Source organism: Leopardus geoffroyi, chromosome D3 (genome assembly GCF_018350155.1).
Source record: "Leopardus geoffroyi isolate Oge1 chromosome D3, O.geoffroyi_Oge1_pat1.0, whole genome shotgun sequence".
NCBI classification, from domain to species: Eukaryota; Metazoa; Chordata; class Mammalia; order Carnivora; family Felidae; genus Leopardus; species Leopardus geoffroyi.
Window position 1 is genome coordinate 7,280,094 of NC_059339.1, and position 15,347 is coordinate 7,295,440.

At 43.8% G+C, this 15,347-nt stretch overlaps 1 protein-coding gene across 23 annotated transcripts in view; it reads left to right on the forward strand.

Moving 5' to 3' along the window:
- CLIP1 (CAP-Gly domain containing linker protein 1) overlaps positions 1–15,347 on the forward strand; it is a 127,329-nt gene that overhangs the window by 34,484 nt on the left and 77,498 nt on the right. For all 23 annotated transcript variants that reach the window (XM_045457446.1, XM_045457431.1, XM_045457424.1 and 20 more), the window contains 2 exons: positions 2,558–2,752; positions 7,281–7,852. In XM_045457446.1, coding sequence (XP_045313402.1) covers positions 2,668–2,752; positions 7,281–7,852 — 657 coding nt within the window. In that variant the 5' untranslated portion in view covers positions 2,558–2,667. The remainder of the gene's footprint in view (positions 1–2,557; positions 2,753–7,280; positions 7,853–15,347) is intronic.

Sequence of the window (15,347 nt, forward strand, 5' to 3'; positions counted from 1 at the left end):
GCTCCCCACACTGGCACATGGACTCCCACACCCATTGCCACCATGATGGCAGGGATGATGATGATGGTGGTAATAGAAAGGAGTCCTGGAATTTTGTATTAATAGTCAAGATTGGCAATCATTGTCTTCCAGTAAACAGTGGTTCTTACTCTGTTAATCAGAATCTTCAAGCCACACAATTTACCTTTCACATTATTAAAAACACCTTGTACCGGGGTGCCTGGGTGGCGCAGTTGGTTAAGCGTCCGGCTTCAGCCAGGTCACGATCTCGCGGTCCGTGAGTTCGAGCCCCGCGTCAGGCTCTGGGCTGATGGCTCAGAGCCTGGAGCCTGTTTCTGATTCTGTGTCTCCCTCTCTCTCTGCCCCTCCCCCGTTCATGCTCTGTCTCTCTCTGTCCCAAAAATAAATAAACGTTGAAAAAAAAAATTAAAAAAAAAACAAAACAAAACACCTTGTACCATTTTGGACCCTTTCAAGATTCATGGGGAATCTGCAGATGGAGCCTAATGAGGCAACTGTCTTGGTTTGATATCTGTCCGGTCTGATTGTCTTTGAACAGAAAAGTTGACATGGCTGTATTCGTTTCCTAGGGCTGCCGTAACAAATTACCACAAACTGGGTGGCTTAAAACAACAGAAATGTGTTCTCTCACAGTTCTGGAGGCCAGAAGTCAGAAATGGATGTGCCAGTAGTGTCGGGTCCTTCTGGAGGCTCTGAGGGAGCATTCCTTTCAGTGCCCATCCCTGAGATTTTGGTGGCTGTCGGCTATCCTTGGCTTTGGACACATCACTGCAATCTCTGCCTCCATCTTCTTGTAGCCTTCTTGGTGTGCTCTCTTGCTCTAATAAGGACACTTGTCATTGGGTTTAGGGCCCAGCCAGGTAATCTCCAGGATGATCTCAAGATCCTTAACTGAATTACATCTGCAAAGACTCTTATTCCAAATAAGGTCACATTCACAGGTTCTAGATGGATATATCTGGGTGGGGGAGGGGTGGGCACTGTTCAGTCCACTCTAGGGGGCATAGCAGGCTCTTCTGACATCCCCGGCCAGATTTTTTGCTGCTGCTCGTCATTGCTTGTAAGAGAGACAGACTGGGGCGCCTGGGTGGCGCAGTCGGTTAAGCGTCCGACTTCAGCCAGGTCACGATCTCGCGGTCCGTGAGTTCGAGCCCCGCGTCAGGCTCTGGGCTGCTGGCTCAGAGCCTGGAGCCTGTTTCCGATTCTGTGTCTCCCTCTCTCTCTGCCCCTCCCCCGTTCATGCTCTGTCTCTCTCTGTCCCAAAAATAAATGTTGAAAAAAAAAATTAAAAAAAAAAAAAAAAAAAAGAGAGACAGACTGGCAGGGGCGCCTGGGTAGCTTAGTCAGTTGAGTGGCCTACTTCTTCTCAGGTTATGATCTCAGAGTTCACGAGTTTGAGCCCCATATCAGGCACTGTGCTGACAGCTCAGAGCCCGGAGCCTGCTTCAGATTCTGTGTCTCCCTCTCTCTCCGCCCCTCCCCCACTTGCTCTCGGTCTCTCGAATAAATAAACATTAAAACAAAACAGAAAGAATGGCAGAGTGACATCCATCTGTGCTTCCTCATCCCAGCTCTACTAGCAGAGAAAAGTGCAAAACAATCATTTGACAAGAGAGTCAGTAACATTTTTCTCATATTCTGTTTTTAGGTGTTATGTCTAGAAATCTTTTCTCATATTCCTAAATTCCTAAGTTTTTCTCCTCTCTTAGAATAAGACAAGATCCTGTTTTGCCTGGGCCCAAAATTGCAGTTTCATACCTGGTCTTGAGTAAATCAAAAGTGTATTGTGTTTCTCTGTAGATAGGACAAAAACAATTTTCTTTCACTTCCCAGATACAGCTTTTTCTTACAGAATTGGAACCTCTCTCTAGTTTGACATGTATATGGTTTTGTATTGAGCTTTGCATAATTCTGTGAACTTAAAAAGGTACATTAATACCAGCTTGTGGTCATAAACCTTGAGCAATATACAAATGAATGCAATAAAAATTTGAAAGCCCCCTTCTTTTCCTTTTTCACATTTTTCTGAATCCTTTTATGTGGATGTGTGGATTTTAGGCACTGTACTGAGCTGGTAATATTAGGTAAAGAAAAATGAATGTATTGCTAGGGTAGGGTGGTAAACTGCTTCTAAATCCATTTCAGCTACATCTTCATGTCTTTATCTAGAGTTTTCTAGGTTACGTGTGGAGATAGTGTATCATCATGTATAAAGAAAAGTTTAGCTTGTGAAACTGCTTTAATAATAGATGTTATTTCGGGGTGCCTGGGTGGCTCAGTCGGTTGAGCGTCTGACTTCGGCTCAGGTCATGATCTCACAGTTAGTTTGAGCCCCACATCTGGTTCTGTGCTGACAGCTCGGAGCCTGGAGCCTGCTTTGGATTCTGTGTCTCCCTCTCTCTGCCCTAACCCGCTTGCATTCTGTCTCTCTCTCTCTCTCAAAAATAAATAAACATTAAGAAAAAAATGATAGATGTTATTTCTACTTTCTTCCTCCTATAGATTCTAAATTCTGTTTATATTTTTCTTTTTGCAGGTTTAACCCAGAGACTGACTTCACCATAGAAACACCCATAGTTATATCAATGGTTGGGGCAAGATAGTGGCAACAGGCAAAGGAAAAATAGCTTTGACATCCTACGGACAATGAGTATGCTAAAACCAAGTGGGCTTAAGGCCCCTACCAAGATCCTTAAACCTGGAAGCACAGCTTTGAAGACACCTGCTGCTGGTAAGGCTTTCTGTTTTCCCTTAGTAGAAATCAATTAGAATCCTATTTGAAAACTTTAAAAAGACAGCCTTATAAAACTTCATATTCTTGAAAATATTTGAAAAAGGTTTAATGAAAAGACCTGGAATTTTATATCTAAAAATCTTAAAAAATTTTTTTTTTAATGTTTATTTTTGAGAGAGAGAGTGCGAGTGGGGGAGGAGCAGAGAAAGAGGGAGACACAGAATCTGAAACAGGCTCCAGGCAGAACCCGATGCGGAACTCAAACTCATAAACCGTGAGATCATGACCTGAGCCAAAGTCGGATGCTTAACTGAACCACCCAAGTGCCTGTATATCTAAAAATCTTAATAAAGAGTTTTCTTGTAGGTTGTCTTTTTTTTTTTTTTTTTTTTTTTTGTAACTTAGTTTATTTAGGGGTACTTGGGTGGCTCAGTTGGTTAAGTGACTGTTGGTTTCGGCTCAGGTCATGATCTTGTGGTTCGTGAGTTCAAGCCCCACATCAGGCTCTGTGCTGGCAGCACGGAGTCTGCTTGGGATTCTCTCTCTCCCTGTCTCTCTGCCCCTCCCCTGTTTGCTCTCTCTCTTGCTCAAAATGAATAAATTAAAAAGAAAATAAACTTAATTTGTTAAGTGTTAAGTGTTAAGATACACTACTTTGTTTTTCTCCCTGTGTCATTTTGAACTCATCTGGGCCTTTCTCCTTGGGGTTTAGGGACGTGTGGAGAAAACAAAGACGAGTCTGGTTTAAGAGATTTGATGACACTAACCGATCTGAAGTTGGCCATTGGTTTCAAGGGAGCAGGCAGTACAGTGGCCCAAATCTGGCTTATGCGGGAAATCATCCCCATTTCATAGATGAACCCATGCCCTTGACCATCTTCAGCCTCTTCCTCCTCTGTTCTCCATCTCCTCCTCCACCATTTCAGTTTATATCCCATAATGGCCACCTAAGGTCTTGAAGAAGAGAGACAGGAGAGGGTATCTGATGCTTGCTTTTATGGTCTTTTAATGTGATTTATACACTATTAGATAGGTTATCAGCCATCCCAGACAGATGTCCACCGTAGAATATTAGTCCAACCTTGTTTCTTTAAGTTTTTCCATAAAACCTCATTGATCTTTCATGAGGGCAGGGATCTTTGTGGTGGTTTTTTTTCCCCCCACTACCCAAATCCACCCACATACGTGGAACATTGCCTAGTTCATAACAGGAGCTCATTAAATATTTGTTGACTGAATAAAGGTCCCAAATTATTTACATTTTGTGTAATGAGGATAAACCCGTGTTTTCCTGTGTTTTTATCAGAGAAGCCATAAAACATCTTAGATGAGAGGCAAGCTTTGCTTTGGCATCTCTTATTCTCCTTCCCCTCAAAATCCTTTCTCTCTTTAGGACCCCTTCAAATGCTGCCCCTTCCTTGAGCCCTTCCACAGTTATACTCACCCTTGTTTTAGACAAATTAAAAAAAAAAATTCTTTCAATGTTTATTTATTTTTGAGACCGAGACAGAGCATGAGTGGGGGAGGGGCAGATTGAGAGGGAGACACAGAATCCGAAGCAGCCTCCAGGCTCTGAGCTGTCAGCACAGAGCCCGACTTGGGGCTCAAACTCATGAACGATGAGATCATGGCCTGAGCTGAAGTCAAACGTTTAACTGACTGAGCCACCCAGGTGCCCTCTCACCCCTGTTTTAGAATTGTCTTTTTCACTTTTAGCATTTTTTTTTTTTAATTTTTAATTTTTTTTTTTTTTTCAACGTTTATTTATTTTTGGGACAGGAGAGACAGAGCATGAATGGGGGAGGTGCAGAGAGAGAGGGAGACACAGAATCGGAAACAGGCTCCAGGCTCCGAGCCATCAGCCCAGAGCCCGACGCGGGGCTCGAACTCACGGACCGCGAGATCGTGACCTGGCTGAAGTTGGACGCTTAACCGACTGCGCCACCCAGGCGCCCCTACTTTTAGCATTTTTTATGCACACCCTTTAGCATATAAAGTCCTTGGGTGCAGGAGATTAGGAGAAATTCACTTGGTTTCCTCAACAGTATTCGGCACACACTAGTTGGTTTTTTTTTTTTTTTTTTTTAGAGTCAAGCAGCCTATAAACATTAAAATTTAATATGCTTAAAAGGAAATAATTACCAGTTTGAGCACTTTTATGAGGATTGTTTTTCAGAAACTCATGCTTTCAGCACTCTGTCAGGAAGAATTGTTCATGTACAAAGCTGGAATAGATTCTAAAAAACTGGGCTGGCCTGTCTTTGGCAGATGATTATCTGTTTGATCTGAGAGCGTCTACCGTCTTCTAAAAACAACAACAACGACACAAACCCTTCATAAATCAAAACTCCACAGTCTCCTGTGTAGGGTAAAGGGATGTTCCTCCTCCTTAGGCCGTCCAGACAATTCTGTTCTTTGATCTGTGCATGGTTCACTCTTTCTGTTGATCAGGCCTCAGGCCAGATGTTACTTCCTCCAGGAGGCCTTTCCTGACTGCTCTGCCTAAAGCCACCGTCTCCTCCACCGCACTTCCATCACCTGAAATCACCTGGTGTGTCTTTTGACTGACCCCACGTCTCTACTCTGGGCTCTGTAATGGCATGGGCTGTGCTGTCGTGCTTTGTCCCCTCGTGAAGAACAGTGCCTGTGACTAGGTGCTGGAGTGGTAGAAACTCAAAGAAAAGAGGAGCATGAATAAATACATTATTTCATTTAATCTTTATTTTTATTTTTTTGAAGTTTATTTATTTTGGGTGGGGGGAAGGGCAGAGAAAAAGAATCCCAAGTAGGCTCCGCAAGGTCAGTGCAGAGCCCAATGTGGGGCTTGGACTCACGAACTGCAAGACCATGACCTGAGCCAAAAGTGGACGCCTAACCGACTGAGCCACCCAGGTATCCCTTATTTTATTACTTTTTTAAAGCTTATTTATTTTGAGAGAGAGCCAGCGTGTGCATGTGAGCGGGAGAGGGGGTAGAGGGAGAATCCCAAGCCGTTTCCACACTGTCACAGAACCTGAGACGGGGTTGGATCCCATGAACCGTGAGATCATGACCTGAGCTGAAATCAAGAGTTGGACACTTAATTGAGCCACGCAGGCACCCTTAAACTCTTTACATTTATTTATTTTTGAGAGACCGAGAGACGGAGCACAAGTGGGGAGGGGCAGAGAGAGAAGGAGGCAGAATCTGAAGCAGGCTCCAGGCTCTGTGCCCTCAGCACAGAGCCCGGCGCAGGGCCTGAACTCATAAATCGTGAGATCATGACCTGAGCCGAAGTCGGATGCCTAACCGACGGAGCCACTCAGGCGCCCCGAAAACTCTTTAGATACTACTTTCCTCTTACAGATGAAGAAATTGAACTCAGAGATCATGTAACATCCTAAGACTGCAATATGCCTAGTAAATGGTAGTGTGCTTAAGGGGCACCTGGTGGCTCATTCAGTTAAGCGTCTGACTCTTGGTTTCTGCTCAGGTCATGATCTCATGGCTTTATGAGTTCCAGCCCCATGTTGGGCTCTGTGCTGACAGTGTGGAGCCCTCTTGGGATTCTCTGTCTTCTCTCTCTCTGCCCCTTCCCTGCTCCTGCTGTCTCTGTCTCTCTCAAAATAACCAAAAAAAAAAAAAAAAAATGATAGAGTGGTTAAGATTGTGGAGTTGGCCAGTTCATACCAAATATTTAATGAGCACTTGCTGGATGAATGCTGGAATTTCCAGTGTAAATATCACATTTCTGGCAAAATTTAACTTCTGTTTTTGCCACAGGGTAGAGATTACATAAAGTCATCTTGCCTTAGCAGCGAGTTGGCCAAGTGCTACCTTTTTTTTCCCTTGTGATTTCCACATCTCTGCCAGCAAAGGAATGGGGTTTATCTGGTGTCTTGGAGTGAGGTGGCAGGGCTGCAGCTCCGAGTCCCCTCCTTCTTCAGGCATGACTGCGAATCTCTGCTTCCGAGGTCCTGGACTTGTCAGCCTTCCCTGACTGCGCCCACGTGGGAATAGCGCCCGTCTCCGGGGATCTGAATGGGTGTTTGCTCCTGATGTGCAGGGAGGAGGGGAAAGGAAAAGATGAAATCAAACCTGTATTATGATCTATGGGAAAGGGACTGCCCCCCCCCCCCCCCCCCCCCCGCCTTGGATTTTTTCTAGTCATAATTGCCGGTAAGGATTAATCCCACCAGCTCACTGAGTTCCGACAGCATTGAAAATGGTAGTGGTGGGTCAAGTACTTTTATCTTTTTTTGTTGTTGTTTAATTGATTTAAGTAATCTCTATACCCAGTGTGGAGCGCGACCTCACAACCCCGAGATCAAGAGTCGTATGCTTCACTCAGCCAGCCACGTGCTCTAATGGGTTAAGTACTCTTTGCCTCCTTGTTAAAAAAAAAAAAAAAAGGACCGCACACCTTAGAAATGCTGTGACTCTTGTTGCTTCGGGCTTTCTCCAGTTTATTTTCCTTTAAGGTAGAAAGGAGTGGTCTGCTCGAATATGAAAGTGAATCTTCTCTGATCCTTTCTTCTGTTTGCAGTTGTAGCTCCAGTGGAAAGAACAACATCCAGTGAAAAAGCATCAAGTGCGCCATCCTCTGAGGCACAAGAGGAATTTGTGGATGACTTTCGAGTCGGGGAGAGAGTTTGGGTGAATGGGAATAAACCTGGATTCATCCAGTTTCTGGGAGAAACCCAGTTCGCACCGGGCCAGTGGGCCGGGATTGTTTTAGATGAACCCATAGGCAAAAATGACGGGTCAGTGGCAGGAGTTCGGTACTTCCAGTGTGAGCCTCTAAAGGGCATATTCACCCGCCCTTCGAAGTTGACAAGGAAGGTGCAGGCAGAAGATGAAGCTAACGGCCTGCAGACGACCTCTGCTTCCAGAGCGACTTCGCCTCTGTCCACCTCAACAGCTGGCATGATGACCTCGTCCCCAGCAGTCCCTTCAAATATCCCCCATAAATCGTCCCAGCCAACAGCAAAGGAACCTTCAGCTACGTCTCAGATCAGCAACCTTACAAAAACTGCCAGTGAATCTATCTCCAACCTCTCAGAGGCCGGTTCAATCAAGAAAGGAGAAAGAGAGCTCAAAATTGGAGACAGAGTATTGGTGAGTCCATAGACCTTTCTGAGGTCATTGTGTTGAACTGAGACTAGTTACTGATGAATGGTTGAAATGCACACAGACAGGCTTGGCATCTGTTCTAGAGGGACCGCTCATTTATAGAGAAATTCGTCAACTTTTCTAATTGTTGGGTTTATGTGTGAAAATGCAGCAAATTAGTAACTGGCTATCTAGTATGAACATAAGTTTGCAATGGTTAGTTGAAGTTTTATCTACCAGTTTAGCCAAAAGAATGTTGAATTTATTATTTGTAACTATTACTTGACAAAACAAGCTCAGAAGTGGACTTGGAAAGTTTTTTCCCCCTGGTTCTTAATTTTGCTTTAAGGATTTTGTGTAGGTGTATTATAAGATCCTGCTTTTTTAGGTGTCTTGAAAAACTCAGACAAAACAGGATGTCATTTCAGAATTTCTGTGCCTCTGAAATTACCAGGTTCAGATCTAGGAAAAGGAAGGAAATGTGCAGTAGTTTCTGTTTACTAATAGGCAAGAAACACAACATGTAAGGCGTATGCTGTATGTAATTCTAGAACCCCTGAATTTATGACAGTGGTTGATGTGTTCTTTGTTTTAAACAAGAAGCTAAAAACACCAGCTTTGCCTTCGTGACCTCAGCAAGTTATTTAACTTCCCAGTTTCCTCATCCGTAAGAACATAATAATAGTACTAACTAACCTCCTAGCATCATTGGAAGGATTAAATTAGATAACGCATTTAAACTTTTTTTAAAAATTTTTTAAAATTTTTATTTATTTTTGAGAGAGAGAGAGAGAGAGCGAGCATGAAAAGTGGAAGGGCAGAAAGAGAGGGAGACACAGAATCCGAAGCAGGCTCCAGGCTCTGAGCTGTCAGCGCAGAGCCTGATGCGGGGCTCAAACCCACAAACTGCGAGATATGACTTGAGCCGAAGTCAGACACTTAACCGGCTGAGCCACCCAGGCACCCCAACGCATTTAAATTTCTTAGCAGCGCCTGGTAGACAGCAAACACTCGAGATGGTAACTCTTTTTTTCACTGATGAAAATTTAAAGCTTTCCTATTTCACTCTGTGAACACTTCAGTTAGTTCGGTTAAGGCATGAAGTTGGTCAGGCATGAAGTCTCTAACCCTTTGCTCTTCCTTTTCTCATGTCTGTTGAGCAGCGGTAGAAGTTGCCAGACGTGGCAGCTTCCAGTGATGCAATGGGAAGACGGGGAGAGCTGTTAGCCCTCAGTGTGCCTCAGGTGGTGTTTCCACCGTGCTCTGGAGGAGCCCCGTGGAACTGAGGAGAAGGAGGCTCGGAGAAGGGTGGTCACTAGTTCAAGGGCTTCCAACCTGAAGAGGGGTAGACGTGCAATTTAAATTTTGGTCTTTTTACTCAGGTGCCTGTTGTGGAGAGGTGATGATTGACAGTATACTTTTTTTTTTATGTTTATTTTTGAGAGAGAGAGCACACATGCACACAGGAAAGGGGCAGAGAGAGAGGGAATGTTTCAAGAATCCCATGCACGCAGAGCCCAATGCAGGGCTCGAACTCACAAACTGTGAGATCTTGACCTGAGCTGAAATCAAGAGTCGGACACTTAACCGATTGAGCCACCCAGGTGCCCAACAGTATAATTGTAAAATTGGAAGTGTTCTTTGTGGTTTTGTTGTGTTACAGATAGGAAACTTACACCCAGGGAAATGAAGTGACCACCTACAGGTCACACAGTGGGTTCCCAGCAGATTTTAGAGTTAGGACCCAGGACTTCTGCCCCCCAGGCCTGTAGCACCATGAATCCAGGAGACCTCACATACCCGTGGGGGCCTTCTAATACCTCTTACCTTCAAGGGGTTCCTTCTGGATCCCTTTGTTTCAAGGTCAGTGTGTTCCCTCTTCGGTTAGTCATGAATTTCAAAGGCAGATGTGTTAGAACTTAGAGCATGTTAAGACAGCTTTTCCATGCGATGCAACTCAACCCATATCTCATTTGTTTAGCTGCTGTTCCCTTGTACCAGTTTTGGGTTTGATACAACTGCTCTTTTGTGGCAATAAAGGTTTTTTGATACTTTTTTTCTTTTTCTTTTTTTTTTTTTTTTTTTTTACTCTGTAGATAACTGCTGCCATGAATGCCTTTAAAATTTTTTGCTGTGTGTATATATCTTACTTTCACAGGGTAAATTCATAGAGGTGGAATTACTAGTTTAAAGGGTATAAACATTTTTAAGGCTTATGGTACATACTCACATAGTAAGCTTTGGTTAAATCAGAAACCTGTTACCTTAGCACAGGACTGCTCTGTAGATTAGATTGCAGGTTGTATGCAATGCCAGACTAAGTGCTTTTTGTCAACAACTTCTTTCTTTCCCATTGGAGAAAGCACATGGCACACTTTCAAAACAAGAAACGCTCCCTTTCCACCAAGCAAAGTGAGTTGATTGAAATCCTGGTCCAGTGGTAAACCGCTTGACTGCTAAAACAGCCGAAATACATGGTCAGCATGGTTTAACTCACAACAAAAGGCTCTCACGAGGATGCTGTGATTAAAGTGGACCTGAAGGATAGGAATTGGGCTGCCCAAAGGAAGTGGTGGTGGGCAGAAGGAGCCTTCTGGCTGAGAGAGGGGCAGACTCCCTGAGATGGGAAGGCGTTGGCATGTTTGAGGAAGAGACCAGTGTCCTTCCCCAGGTGCAGTGTGTGGTAGGAGGTGAGGCTAGTTAACTATGTGGGGTCTGCAGGGACAGGTGACATGGAGCCTGTGAGGACAGGCTGTGTTCTCGTTAGGAACAATGAGAGTGGTACTGGATTTGTAGCTTGGGAAGATCACTCCGACTGCTTTGTACAGAATGGACTCGAGGTGGGTAGGAACGGGTTGGAGGTGACCTTTCTTTGAAGAGGTTGGACGTTGAAGGAGAGTACAGAGGTTTGGCTGATGGTCAGGCTGATGCTGGAGGAGTGCTGGGTCTTGGGAAGATTTTGTTTATTTTCTTTTTTTAAAGATGTCAACATCTGGAGTATTTATATTCTGACTAAAATGATCTGGACCCAAGGAACAGGTTACAGACACGGTAGAGAGAGGGTATCAGTGGTGGACAGAAGTTCCTGGAAGGAGATGTCACCCCAAGCTCATACACAGGAAGAATTAACTGGCTTGTGATTAAGAGAGGGAGACTTCCTCCATTTTTATAGGAAGGAAGAAGGTGAATCTGCAGACATAGGTTGGAGTGTAGAGGTTTTTTGTTTTTTGTTTTTTTTTTTTTTTAATTTTTTTTTTCAACGTTTATTTATTTTTGGGACAGAGAGAGACAGAGCATGAATGGGGGAGGGGCAGAGAGAGAGGGAGACACAGAATCGGAAACAGGCTCCAGGCTCTGAGCCATCAGCCCAGAGCCCGACGCGGGGCTCGAACTCACGGACCGCGAGATCGTGACCTGGCTGAAGTCGGACGCTTAACCGACTGCGCCACCCAGGCGCCCCTGGAGTGTAGAGGTTTGAATGGTGTACTGCTAGGGAAATTTTAATGACATGGTCAGAACTAGCATACTTGGAACAAAATTTAACTTGAATCTATGAGAATTTTAAGTCTTATGAGTGTATTATTGGAAGCAATAAAATTATTTACTGCCTTTGGTTAGTATTTCTAGGAGAAATTGCAAGAGTACCTTAGAGCCACAGCATTTTAGAGCCTGGATGGGATCTTTTGAAATCACCAAATGCCTCACTTTGCTTATAATACTGAAGTCCAGAGAAGAAGCAGGACTTGCCTCAGGTTGTATAGGTTTGTGATAAATGTCTGTGCGAATGTCCCAGTTTCGGTGTAACACGCCGCTTTGTTTAATAGAAATCTTTGATTTAGAAATATGAAACATTTTTGCTTCAAAATGAATTTATTAAGGAAATTAGTTATGAAAATCTGAAATACTTGATACAGAATTTTCCTAATTAAAGTTGGTTACCAAAATCCCACAAAACTAAGACCATCAGATCACTGTTATGTGAGGCTTGTTCTAGAATGTTCTCAGTCCCACCCAGAGGGCCCTCATGACTTCTGCCATGTTGAACTGGTACAGAGAAGCCGGCAATTGAGCTTGCCTTCATACCCCCACCCTCTGTAACTTCACTTCTTCAGCCCATTTCAGGAAGAGCAAGAAAGTGGATTTCTCCATTGGGTGTGATGTTTAGCCAAACGACCTGTGTAAGATCCCAGTAGGAGCTCCGGAGCTATGACTGTATCAGGCACGTGTTTCTTAGGAAGGCAGTTAGGGCTTGCCGAAGCTCCCCTTGTCACCTCTCCCCTGTACCGTACGCTGATAGTCGCCAGCAGGATCAGTTAGCCATGGAGTAAGTTGTGCTGATTTTGGTAATATCTGGAAGCCCGAGGAGGGTCCGTCAGAGCTGCTTGTAACAAACCCATGTGTGTCCTTCCCGTCTCTCTCTGGTCTCTGTGCTCCCATGTGTCCTCGTGAATATTGCATGGATCTCCCCAAAGATTGCTTTAGCCCATCCGGTGTGATGAGCTGCTTTGGCTTCATACTGGGGCTCACTGGACTTTCAGAGACCTGCCTCATTGCAGACTGAGAATCTCTAGGGTAACTAATTGCCCTGAATGTTTTTGAGATGGCCTTGCTGCGTTTTTGGGTATATTTGATATTTCAAGGAGGTGATGTCAGATTCTTGAGAAACATGACTGACTTCCAGCTGTTGTGTTTCAACATGGTTGTCTCCATATCTGGGACTGTATGTTCTGTGCCAAATTCTCAGCCTATGACCATATATGAGAAGGAGACTTCTAAGCACTTTATTTTTTAAAATGACAAGTTTAATGTTCTTATAAGCTGCTCCCAGAGCTCTTACACTAACAGTCCTACGGTATAGATCTGTAGGTCTTTTGGGTACTGTGAAAGAAGAAAAAAGTCTTCCTGAGAATTAAAAAATACCTTTATTCATAAGATTTATTTTGTGTGTGCTTGAACCTTAAATAACTATAGTTCATCTAGTATATACTTTGTGTGTCTCTCTTGATTAGTTCAATGTTATGTTTGTGAGATCTATCTGTAACTTATTAATTTAAAACACACATATAGCAGGGTCATATTATGTAAACACCACTTCACAATATACTTCTGTTGACTGGAGGCATTTCTATGCTAGTAAATACAATTCTTATTTAAAATAAGAAGGGGTACCTGGGTGGCTCAGTAGGTTAAGTACCTGACTCTTGATTTCGGCTCAGGTCATGATCTCGTGGTTCATGAGTTCAAGCGCCACATCTGGCTGGCTCCATGCTGATGGTTGCGGAGCCTGCTTGAGATTCATTTTCTCTCTGTGCCCTTCCCTTGCTTGTGTGCTATCTCTCTCTCTCTCAAAACAAATAAACTTAAAAAAAAATAAGTTCTCTTTGGTATCACACTCTTTGGAAGCTATTGCACCTAATTTAATCATAGGCATTAGGTTGCTTCCATTGTTTTCCCTAGAAATGAAGTTTCTGTGTAAAGGAATATATAAACATTTAAAATTATAATATATTGCCAAATTATAGTCCAGAGCACCATTACCATTTTATGTTTACATAAATATGACCCCACTAAATGCCCTTTCTAATAATTTTATTTCTTCTGGTTTCCTCAGTCCTCTTACCAGTGACTTAGAACCCCCAAATCTTTGAGTCTGGTTGTCACATTGTGCTTATATTGGGCATTTGTTCATCACCTACCTGGGCAGGTTCTTGTGGAAGTTGTTCTTTACTGTGGCCTCTCTGTACCTTGATTGCTGGATAGTTTGTTATTTTGAAATACAGAAAGATCTGTTATTTTGTATGCCGCAAAGTTGAGCAGACTCTAGATGTTCACATTATGTTAAAAACGTTTTGGAGAGGCATCTGTGTAGCTCAGTTGGTTAAGCATCTAATTCTTGGTTTTGGCTCAGGTTTGTGAGTTCGTGCCCCACATGGGACTCTGCTTTGATAGCGCAGAGCCTGCTTGGGATTCTCTCTGTCTCTCCCTCCCTCCCTCCCTCCCTCCCTCCCCCTCCTTCTCCCTCTCCCCCTCTTCCCCTCTCCCTCTCCCTCACTCTCTGCCCCTCTCCTCACTCTCTCCCTCAAAATTAATAAGTAAATGCTTAAGAAAAAATGACAAACCTCTTTTTGGAGACCCTGGCTGACTATGGGGATCTTTTCCAGCATAATTTTTTTACTTTTTTACTTTTTTACTTTTTACTCGGGGACCTTCAGAGAGCCTCACAGTATTGGTGAGAAGCTGGCTCCAGCAGCTGCCTCCTCTTTGTCAGAGCCAGGGCCAGTGGGATCACATCCTGGCAGTTCATGGTGGGTGCAGGTGCCCTTCCTCCTCCTCCCTGCTTTTACTTGTGAGAGGGTAGAATAAGTGTGCTTTTCCCACTTTTACTTGCGGGGCTTGAGGGTGCATAAAGCCATCCACCTGTTAGATTTCATGTCTTGGGTTTCATCCTCCCCCTCCCCCTCTCTAGCCCTGTTGTCCTGCACTGTCTGAAGTGGGCTGGCATCACTTTCACCTGGACTTCCAGACCACTGTCCAGCCACTACCTGTCTCTCCCCAGTTCTGTTCTCCACACAGTTAACAGAGTGGGACATCTAAAATGTAGACCTGATCATGCTATTCCTGCATAAAACCCTTTGTGGTGCCCTGTCTGTCTACACCGGTGGTTTTGGTTTTGGTTTTGGTTTTGGTTTTGGTTTTGCAGCGTTGGGAGAGTTTTCTCCAGGGCTTAGTCCCTGAGCCTGGCTAATTAATGTGAGATTAGGTTCTTTTTGCAAACATAAGATATCTTACAGAGATCAAAGCTGGTATCTCTCTAGCCTTGAGAAGTTTGTGTAGGCCCTTGGGGCTCCGGAAGTTCTGGTTGAGAACACAGATCCCTCTGTCCTACTGTGGGACTGGGAGAGAGGAAAGGTCAACTACTGCCCAGGCCTGAGTCTAATGTTGGAAAGCCTGTTACTAGAGCACATCTTCTAACTCTTAGTATTGCTTTCATGAAATCGTTAAGCAGAATTAATCAAAATATCTTGAACCTGAGACTAGAGAGTTTGGGCAAAGAATATTTGGAATAGGGGTTTTTAGAGAAGGAAAAATGTAGAAGTCTTCCTTGCAGCTTCTCAGGGATTGGTAATGGGTTTGTGTGACTTCTTCCTAGTTCCCAGGTAATCCTTTCCAGGGAACACTTGTTTCATATACATACACGGTATGGTTAGCTGTTGCATGTTGGCTCATTTCTTGTGGTAGTATTCTAGAAATACTATGAATGATGGAGTGAAATAGTTACAAGTTAATCTGGTTGGTGAGCATACTAGCATCTTTATACATTTTTATGTGTCTTTTATTTTTAAAAGTAAGTAAATAAAGAGATGCTGTCTGATACCCAGGTGGCATTTCAGTTTTCTGCCTTGCCAGCCCCTTAAGGGAATCCTATTCTTGCTGCTATGACATACATCCATTACCCCATTTATCGTCTTTTTTTAAAGCTAAACCTATCTTTTATGTGGGT